Source organism: Prunus mume, linkage group LG3 (assembly GCF_029339155.1).
Source record: "Prunus mume cultivar Tortuosa linkage group LG3, ASM2933915v1, whole genome shotgun sequence".
Lineage (NCBI taxonomy): Eukaryota > Viridiplantae > Streptophyta > Magnoliopsida > Rosales > Rosaceae > Prunus > Prunus mume.
In genome coordinates, this window is record NC_142700.1 from 23,958,165 (window position 1) to 23,969,087 (window position 10,923).

Below are 10,923 nucleotides of genomic sequence, written 5' to 3' on the forward strand. Positions count from 1 at the left end.
TTAAAATATGTTTTAAATTATATATATTGTTATTTTTAAAAATTTTATATATTTTTTAAATTTATGTATCCACGACGTATCGTATCCTAATTTTTGAAAATTTGTCGTATCCCCGTGTCGTGTCGTATCATATCCCCGTATCTGTATTCGTGTTTGTGCTTCTTAATGTAAAACAGACGTCGATCCGAGATCAACAGAGAAACCCCAGATCATACAAATAATGACAAAACAACAACAATAATTACAGAGAATGGGATGAGAAAGGCAAATACCAGGAGATTGTGAGCTTGTATTTAACAGAATCAGAGACTTCGTGGCGTAGGATCCACGTCCTTATTACTCCCTTACTCCATATGCCCCCACCCTTTTTTTGTTTTTGCTACGAAGTCCCTGAGTGAGAGACATTATTTGCTTGAAAATAATTTGCTTGAACGTTGCACTCAGGGGTTCGAACCCCTCCTCGCTTCCAACTCCTAAGCCTCTTAGCCACCACGCTAGCCATCACTTTGTGATTAGTATCTATCGAATCTGGTATTTATAACTCTTCCAAGTTGTTTCTCAAAATATAAAATAATTACTTATTGTTCTATATTGTTGATCAAATATTTAATTACTTAATATAATTTATTTCTTTCCTATTTAATCCATTTAATGTTATTGCTTATTTTATTATTATAAGTACTTACATTACTAAATTCCCCTTCAAATTGTTGCTTAATTATTTAAATCTCTATAATCACTTTCTTTATTTCCTATTTAACTCTTCTTTGGATAACTTTATTTATGTTCTTAGTTAATTTTCAATCTTCACTATTATTTTTTAAGCATGGTGAAGTGCTTAATTTTCATGACAAATCAAGTTGGTTTACATCTTTAATTATTTTTCAATTTTTTATAAATAATAAATATAAGAATGTGTACCATGCCATGATGTCCAATGAATAACGTGAAATAAAGTTACTCATGTATCTTACCATGCAACTTATAAAGTGTAAAATATTGTAGTAAAAATGATAAATAAATTACTAGAGGGTGTTTAATTTTCTGTCATTAATTACTCTAGATTTTCTAAGTCACAAAGTTTGTCAACTCGCAATATAATTAACTTAAATCACTTAAACATGCTATGAAATGCATTTCCTTCCAATCTTTTGTGTTAAAATAATAGATGATTGACTAAATAAACTTTTTACAAAGTTTCATTAAAAATTTCCATTTATTTATCACAATTTCCGTGGTTTTTATCCAATTTTTATCGATATCGATATTTTCCCGATATTTCCATCTATATTTCCGTGTTTTTGAACCACCGATATTTCTGAAACCCTCGATATTTAAGACCTTGGGATTAGGGCAAAAGATCTGAAGTGAAAAAGTGAGAAAAATCCAAATATTGAAGGCGAAAAGAAGAAAAAGAAAATCAGAACCTCCATAGTTGAGCGAGGTTGGGAGGTAGGAGTAACAAAAAGTGAAAATAAGAGCTAAAATTGAAATAGTTATCAAACAAGCCATGATTGTATGATCATGCGAAGTGCCTCCAAAGTGATTATATACTAAAAATGTATGTGATTGTATGAGAGATGGTGTTCTGATTTTCTTTTTTGGTGACACAAGCGATATTAGGGGGAGGGGGAGTCGAACACGGTATCTTGGGTGCATGGATATGGTACTGCTTTTAACCACTTGATATACAAATCATTACTTATTTAATATGTATGAGAGTGTGAATGTGGTACCATAGTAAGGTCACATGATATTACTCATTCATGTTATAATACAAGTGGATATTTATTGTCATTGTACCATGTGGTTAGGGGGGGCACGATCCGGTTTAGATCAATTTCACCTCAAAATCATGGACGAACCAATTACAATATAATAGGTTGGTTCGGTTCGATTTTAACAAAAATCATTAAGAAAATTAAACCAAACCAATTTAAGACAGTTTGGGCCTACGCTCAATTCTCTTTCCTTTTACATTTTTTCAATATTGTTAGCCCAATTACAACAACAAATTCACAACTTGCTCTATACTTAAAATCATTTTGTAGAGTATGAAACCATCCTAAAGCTCAACATGCCATAAAACTTCAAATTTCAATTACTAATATAGCTCAATTCAAGTATTCATATATAGTTATTACCTAATTAGAGTATTACACATGTAAAATATAATATAGATAATAAGTACACAAATAAAAGGTTCGGTTTGGTTTAAGCCGATCCAATTTGGTTTTTAAGCCGTTCTCTTTATTAAAACCAAATCAAACAAGTAATTACGATTTAATTCAGTTGATTTCATCAATTCGGCCAAATTGATGCCCACCCCAAGATGTGGTACTATCAGAGCAATTCTAGCAACAAGGGCTGGGGTGGTGTTTAGGCCCAAAAACTGTTTCCAGCAGAAGGGCTAGCCCTGACAGGAGATGGGGCCACGAATCCAGCTAGCCCTCAGGCAAGATCGCCTTTAGTTCCAGGAGTTTGTGACGTCAAGAACAAATTTTTTTAAAAATCTACAAAAATACAAAAATTTCAGATTTTTTATATAAAATAAATACTTAGTTGTAGTTTTCACTTCCCACACCAAAACTCTATGCAAATTTCTCTCATCATATCTCATGTGAATAGTTGTTGTCATGGCAATTGGTGGAAACACCACAACCTTTTGCAAGTAGAATTATTCACGTAAATAGTACTGCCTAAACCCCTTGCCATGGTGAAGGGCAAATGAATGGAAGTACCATAAAATAATTTCTCTCCCTATATATCACTCATAAATAAATAAAAAAACAAAGAAAAAAAAATAGGAACAGGTAGTCAAGTAATTTCCTAACCTTATCCATTTGGACTCAAAAACAACAAAACCAAAAGAAACCAAACCACACCGTTCTCTCTCTCTCTCTCTCTAACCAGACCTTAAACACGAAGACTTTCTTTTATCTTTCTGAAATTTCAAACTCGCAATCAGATGTTCTAATCCGACGAATCTCTGCGTTGATCCTGTTTACATAGGTGCGTTTTTTCCCCCCTTCTTTTATCTTTCCTTGATTTTATTTAGTTTAATAATTTTTGTTCTTGGTTATTGTGGAGAAATTGTTGAGCTGTTTGATTAGGTGTACTATTTTGATTTAGCGGATATGTTGTTATTCGTACTTCTTTCTTTGTTTTTTTATTATATATTTTTAATTGATTGTTCTCTTCTTTTATTATATCTGGCAATTTTTCTTTCTCCATTCTTTTTTTGTTCTAAATTCAGGAAAGGAAGAGGAAATAGAAATATAAATTGGAATGTGATACGCAGCTATTGGTTTTGGAAGCCGTTGTTTTCTAGGTTTTTTCTTGTTTTGTTTTGTTTTTATTTCCTCTCCCAAAATCTTCCCGAAATCAAACATGGGTTTTATGCAATTATTGTTTCATATCCTAATTCCTAAGCTCCTATTTTAAGAATAGAGTTGGAATGCTTAATCTTTTCATCCGTTTGTACGAGTAATACATATGCGGAACGGTTTTGTGACCTGTGCTAATGCCATGACAAGAAGCAACAGTTTTATAACTGAGAAATCTTTTCCCATGGTTGGAAGGAACATGGTGACAATGTGGTTGAGCTCTTTAATAGTCATCATTTTGGTTGAATGGATTAGAATTGTTACAGAGGAGTATTAGAAACTGTTAATGGTATTATTGGGTTTGTAAGATATTTGGTTTTACAGTAGAGATTTATTCTTTTTGTACGTGATCACTATGCTTTTAAATTTTGTTTTGTTCTAGATGGTGTATCCTTGGAAGTTGTACAATGATCTAAAATTTACCGCCATCTGAGGACTCTTTCCACTATTGTCTCCTTCATTGATTGAATTTTTATTTTTATTTTTATGGCTTTATTCCTGGGTGTATACATCAAAGTTTTCTACTTAGTTAATCTTCTCTTTTGGGATTTTAAGGCATGACTATTCCATTATGGTCAATTGGCCTAGTTTAATATTTTTTTTTTCGTTTCTCTATACGGGCTTGAAATGGCTCGAAATTCTTGCCGTTCTGTTTATATTTTCCCTCACTTTCTATTGAAGCAATTTATTCTTGTTTTGATTGTTTTTCTGCTTCATTGATATACTTTTGCCCCTACATATTCTACTTCTTATTGTAGATGTTGTTTTATAGGTTGATTATGAATTTGGGTTATAGTCATTCCATTTCTGTTTAGGCAAAAAGTCCTGAAATGGTTCAGTATGCTTGAATTGTGTTTGTGTAGAGACAATCCAGATGTATGGGTTTATTGTTACAGTGCTGTGCAAATTGATTGACAGCTCCAATTGAACATATGCTGCAAAGGTGACCAAAATGAACTTTGGGTTTCTTGGTAATATCCCTTGGTTCAGGGCCCAATCAAACAATGATTTGGAACCAGCTCTACCAACAACTTCCCTTCTTGAACGACCTCAGCAGAAGGGTTGTTTTGATGTCAAGTTGTTGGGTTGGCCCCTTCTTTCCTTTGTTCCTTGGGTGTCAGTGAATTCTAAAGATAAGATTCATACTCCATCCACTATTAACCGCGGTTTGAGAAGGCGTGCACAACCTCGTGGGATGTTCAAGAATGGTGAGTTCAATAACTTTTTGCGCTTTAGGCCATATGTTTCTAGGGTCCCATGGCATACTGGCGTAAGAGGTTTTCTTTCTCAGCTATTCCCAAGATATGGGCATTATTGTGGGCCTAATTGGTCAAGTGGGAAGGATGGAGGATCTCCTCTTTGGGACAAGCGGCCGATTGATTGGTTGGATTTTTGTTGCTACTGTCATGACATTGGTTATGACAGTCATGATCAGGCTGATTTGCTGAAGGCTGATTTAGCTTTTCTGGACTGCCTTGAGAGGCCAAATATGGCTACCAAAGGGGACGCTGGCATTGCTCACCTTTATAAGACAATGTGCATCACAGGTGTGAATAGCATTAGCACTTAAAAATTTCATATTTTGCATGGTATATATTTCTCATAAATTAAATTTTATATGGAAACTACAACTGGTACTTTTGTAGTGTTTTACTTCTCGAGTTGGTTGGTGGAGGTCTTGTTCTTTTTAGTGTTGATAAAAATTGTTCCCTGGTATTTATTCTGATTGTCGTGCCAACATGAATGGCAGGTCTCAGGAATTTACTTATCCCTTACAGAACTCACCTTTTGAAACTGCGAGCAGGACAACCCTTGATTCAATTTGGATGGCTAAGCAATGTAAGATGGAGAGGTTGGAATTTTCAGAAAACTTAAAAAGGATCATGAGCTTCTGGAAGTAGTAACCTACAATACTCAACTAGTGCCCATTGCAACAGATGCCCCCTTTCAAAATTTTGATCTCTACTAAAGCTTTTCTGTGCCAGGGGGAAAATAGCAATGTTGAGTGTTTGGCTTTTATGTATATAATTTTTTTATTGAGACTGTCAGAGATGCTTCTGTATAATGCATTAGCATTCTTTTTAGTTATCCCAGCTTCCAATTGGCTGGTGTTAGTATCTGTAAGTAAGTAATGAACAAGCTTTTCTTTCTTTTATCTTTAGTAAGATGACTAGGGTTCGTGCCTGTTTGGTATTTGATTGGTTTGGTGAAAGTGACGTTCTTTGACAGTTTTGTGTGTCCACCTGTTTGTTACAAGGAGGGATGTCTGATTTTTTGTGAAAATTCCTGCCAGCAATAGCAGTCTGGAGAAGCAGGGGCGAATGTGCTTTTTATTTCTGCTTTTCTGAGAATCAGTTTGGAACCTGTGAGCATCAATGAATTTTTACCAACATGCCCTTATTTATTATGACAATTTTCACAAAATGTCCTCTGTTTACGTGCAACTTCCTTCTCTACTTTCTTCTTCCACTTGCTGGGCTTCTTTCATTTCTTGTCACACTTTCTTCAGTCAATTGTTCTTGGTTATATTTTTTGGCAAACAGTCGTTCTTGTTTGGTTTAATTCGTCCATTTTCTCGGAATCGCATGAGCTCCCCTTTTGCTTAAATTTCTAGGGTTTAATTTGATTTCCATTGTTGTTCAGTTCCATCTTCATCTTCACTGGAGGTAAAGAAAATTGTCTTTATTTTATTATATTTCTTTTTCTTGTTATTTTTTTAATTTCTATGTGAGCTTTTTCTTTGCTTTCCTTGACGAATTCGTTTATTTTGTGATTATTTATGAATTTACAAATTTATAAATAAACCCAATCCTAGACATGTATTTATAAAAAAACCCAAGCACTATTTAAACATAGAAACACACCCAAAATCAATCCCAAAGTCAACTTTTTGGGTGTGTTTATAAATGGGTTTTGAGTGTGTGTAATGATAGGTTTTAGGTGTGTTTATATGTTTAAATAGTGTTTGACTTTTTGGGTGTGTTTATAAATGGGTTTTGAGTGTGTGTAATGATAGGTTTTGGGTGTGTTTATATGTTTAAATAGTGCTTGGGTTTTTTTATAATTTCAACCCCCATTTTGGGTGTTTTAGTGAAACTCCCTTTTTTTTATATGTCCGTGATTTGCTAAGGAGTCTATCACCACATTTACTTCATGAAAGATATACCGAATATTGAAATCTCTCCAGTTACAATCCAAAACAAAAGTAAAAGGAAATTACGATGGTAATAAATTATAAAATAAATGAAAAGGTCTCTTGCACTTGCGAAAGCAACAAGAATCTTAACAACAAATATTCAAATTCATACGTCAAAGTCAAATTAATAAAATTAATCCAAGTAATCCCTGATTGTATGGATAACTGATATAATCTTGAAGTCAAAGGGAGATGAAGCACAATTTCAAAGCCCACACGGGCAGAATCACTATGTGGGCTCTGGTGGGCTGTAGCGTAGTGATTTTTTTGGTGAAAAATAAAAATAAAATTTATATAAGCCAGTATTTTAACCTAAAAATATATAAAAATACGGAATCACCAATTTGCAACACCAAAATGCATAGTCAAAGGTTTTTCACGTTCGTATACGGAATCAAAGACTGTCCCAACACCAATGACCCACAATAAGAGTAAAGACCTTAGCTCTAACTCTCCAATTTTATATTTTTTTCATTGATTTGTCTCCAAAAGATAATATTTTTTTCTAAATGAAATTCTTCCTTTCATGAATAATATGGCTCTAATTCCATTTTTTTTTTCTTGTGTTTATAACTAGTGTGGTTTATACTAATGTATACTTTTATTTATATAGAGCCTACATAAATTGTAAGTAAAAAAAATGATAATTGGATTTTAAGCTAATAACTTTAGCTAGCTCACCCGCTGATAAATTCATGGTTTCGCCCTTGCATAGATAAAGGTGAAAAGGTTCAACCCATTGAGTTACACCACAAGGGCTTATTAATTAATCCAACAAAAAGCAGACACTGGGTTGTTTGGATAACTAATACAACCTTGAAGTCAAACATGCCCATATTCGTTTTTCTAAATCACATGCACTAAAATTAAAATGATAAACACTCATATGTGGAAAAAATGTTAGCCACCAAGTAGCAATAAACTCAAAAAAAAAAAAAAAAAAAAAAACATGTAATCATCCCAAAAGAGAAAATAACTCTTTGCAAATATTCCGTAGTAAACATCCACAAAAGCATGGGGAGAATTTGAAAAGATTTACATAGTAAGATTAAAATTAGGGCAAAAGATCCGAAGTGAAAAAGTGAGAAAAATCTAGATATAGAAGGCAAAAAGAAGAAAAAGAAAATTAGAACCTCCAAAGTTGAGGGAGGATGGAAGGGAGGAGAAACAAAAAGTGAAAATGAAAATAAAAATTGAAATGGTTATCAAACGAACCATGATTCTATGATCATGCGAAGTGCCTCCAAATTGATTATATGGTATGCGAATGTATGTTATTGTATTCTGATTTTTTTTTGTGTTTGTGTTTTTTTTTTTTTTTTTACACGAGCGATATTGGGGGGGAGGGGGACTCGAACACAATATCTTGGGTGCATGGGTAGGGTACTGGTTTTTTTTTTTTTTTTTTTTTTAGTTAGAGGTAGGGTATTGCTCTTAACCACTTGAGATACAAATCCTTACATATTTAATAGGTTGTTGTTTTATTCTTTTATGCTTCGTTAATAAAATCTGTGTGTTTTAATGTCATGCCTCAAAATTTCAACAACAAGTAATCATTGAGTTTAAACAAAACAACCAACAATCCGGGACGTGAAGCTTTGAACCTTCAACAAAAGTACCTGGGATTTTTTTCTTAATACGACACCATTGTTCCGAACCATATTGTCAATATTGACTCAACTCTTTTGAGTCAAATATTACATTACAAACTTACATAATAAAATGAACAATCATCATATTACATAATCTGCTCCTCATAGCTCATTTTACACAACGGAAGTCTAACACTCACAAACACCCTCACACCACACTTTGCACCATGTGGAACCACCAACGAGCCTCCTGCTTCTTACCTTAATTCACCTGCTCACGGTCTCTACCGTCTGCAGGATTTGCCCCTACACCATCGAATAGTGTACCGGGTTCATCACATAACAACCCGATAAGCTTTCTAAAGCTTGTATGAGTAAACCACATCCAGAGTATAATATGTCAATTTACACATAATAAACAAACACATGCACTTTCATTAGCATGCCACAATCCTTGTATAACCAAGGTAATCATAATCCTCAATATCATCACAACCATATTTCTTTTATTTTATTTCAAGAACTGTTTCGATCACGACTGTGACTACACCAAAACTTTTTTTTATTTCAAAAGCAGTATTCACACATCAAATATTTGACAGACAGAAGAGGGAATACTATGAACCTCTAATCTATAACACTACAAACCACCAAAGTAGCGTTCACTCATGATTACACATTATTCATGAGTACTAGATGGCATCATACTTGAGTTCTAACTGTTCTTGGGTCTTACTCCCTAGGGTAATTTATCCCTTATTATTTGCCATGAGAATGCCCACCTGACAAACTCAGAAGGGATTCAAGGTATTCTCCCCTAAATCCGTCAACACCAAAACAATATAAAATGTCATTTCACATTAAACATTGTTTTATCGCCAAATACATCAATCACAGCAATGTATATTTATTATATATATTTATGTGGTTATTCACAAATGAATTTCCACCATACATCCACAACATATGTTATATGGTTCAACACCAAAATCTTCAATAAAAAGAATCAATTTAAAACAAAAACGGTTCCACTTACCTCATGAACCGTTGACGAACAAGTTCATGTGCTTTAAATCAATTAAAACATTTTGTAAAATCACAAACAACATGTTAATTATAGACATTAACATTATCCAAGGTCACATTATAATAAATATAAGGGTAAAGTGCTGAAAACCCCCCTGAACTATAATGCTTGTCGAAATGTCCACCTTGAATTATTTTTTCAGCCAATTTAGCCCTTATAATAAATTTTATCGCTAATTTAACGCATACCTTCAAGTTTCTACACTTCCATCCAATTTTCTGTCAATTATAAGGGTAAGTTTGTCATTTTACAAAGTACAATATTAATAAAAATTAAAAAAAATGTAAAAACAAAAACAAACAAAATTCAAAATAGAAAACAGAAGAAGAAAAGTAACCCAGCCTATCACCAACACCACTCCCCCTTCTCCTCTTTTACCAGAAACTCAATTTAGCCCCCAATCTTTGAAACTCAAATCACCCAACCTATCTGATGTTGCCGCAGGCCATCAAGCCATGATTTGTAAATTTCTAAATCGAAAACCCAGAAAAATGAAGGAGATGAATCCCTAAGAAAACAAACATTTTGAAAAATTAGAAAAAACACAACTTTATTAAAGAGATGGAGGCCAACCGTACCCTTCATACACTGCATCCCCATTCTGATCAATTCCTTCATAGAACCTCAACTCTAGCTCCTCCATTCTGATCAATTCCTTCACACAATTTTAAAGATTTAATTATTTTTAACAGAAAATTGGATGAAACTACATGGAAACTAACGGCAGGGGCTAAATTGGCCATTTAAAATAGTTTGATGGTTAAATTGACTGAAAAAATAATTCAAGGTGGACATTTCAACAAGCGTTATAGTTCAGGGGGGTTTTGGGTAGTTTACCCTAAATATAATAATTCGTAATTTTACTCACGACTACAATGGTTTTACTCACCTCTCATCCAAGTTGCGTTCTTTATCAACTCAACAAAACAATACTCACAATCCTCAACGAGCAACTTCGGCTCCAACAAAACCTAAGCAAGTATGAAACTCAACTTAGAATCCAAAACTTCAATAATGATTGAGCTCCAACTCAACTCAACTATCGTGCACTTGCATGTAAATCGAGGCACAAATCATTCTAGGCGAACCTCCTCCGTGACTCACTAAAGTCACTGACAACTCCCAAAATCCACCTCGGGCCCACAACATCAGATTTCAAATATTATCCACCAATAGACTCTAAATAGTCTTGACATCATCCTGCATCAATTTGGGCCCGATCCAACGGTCAGATCATTTTGGATTGCACGATCAAATGACAATCGCTAGCCTTAATTTTGAAACACAGCCACTTAAGATCGGGATGTCCAATCACCAATCCGTCTATACCTACAAACTCCTCCCAACACCATCTACGACATATATAAAATCAGACACGATCCAACGGTCCAATCATTTTCAATCTAACTGTCCAAATTTGCAAGGCATAGCATGATCGCCACGAGCGTGGTGGTTTAGGTACTATTCCAGCAATGGAAAAATCTTAGAATCACCAGTTCAAAACTACACTTCCTTAAAGAACTCGACGAGATAAACAACCTTAAAACTTAAGAAAATACATGAATCAACACGGAAAGAGATCAAAACCACGATTGAAGTTTTGAATTCGAATCCGAAGCTTTACGGAGTTGCTGGGCTTTACACGGTGGTTGAAAGCGTTGA

General features: G+C 34.0%; 1 protein-coding gene and 1 long non-coding RNA gene across 3 annotated transcripts; both read left to right on the forward strand.

The window, feature by feature from the left end:
* The first annotated feature begins 871 nt into the window (after positions 1 to 871).
* Positions 872 to 8,105, forward strand: LOC148919170 (uncharacterized). The gene is made up of 2 exons (XR_016125409.1): positions 872 to 1,713; positions 8,055 to 8,105. It is a non-coding gene; the product is annotated as an uncharacterized LOC148919170 (long non-coding RNA).
* On the forward strand, positions 2,849 to 5,579 carry LOC103326812 (Phospholipase A2 family protein). 2 transcript variants are annotated; one of them, XM_008229055.3, is made up of 3 exons: positions 2,849 to 3,012; positions 4,250 to 4,933; positions 5,137 to 5,579. In XM_008229055.3, the coding sequence occupies exons 2-3, from the start codon at positions 4,339 to 4,341 to the stop codon at positions 5,259 to 5,261; spliced, it is 720 nt and encodes a 239-aa protein (XP_008227277.1). In that variant the 5' UTR covers positions 2,849 to 3,012; positions 4,250 to 4,338; the 3' UTR covers positions 5,262 to 5,579. The 2 variants fall into 2 exon arrangements, with proteins under 2 accessions (XP_008227277.1, XP_088905089.1); XM_089048963.1 differs by having other exon boundaries at positions 2,855 to 3,012; positions 4,305 to 4,933.
* Positions 8,106 to 10,923: the final 2,818 nt, after the last annotated feature.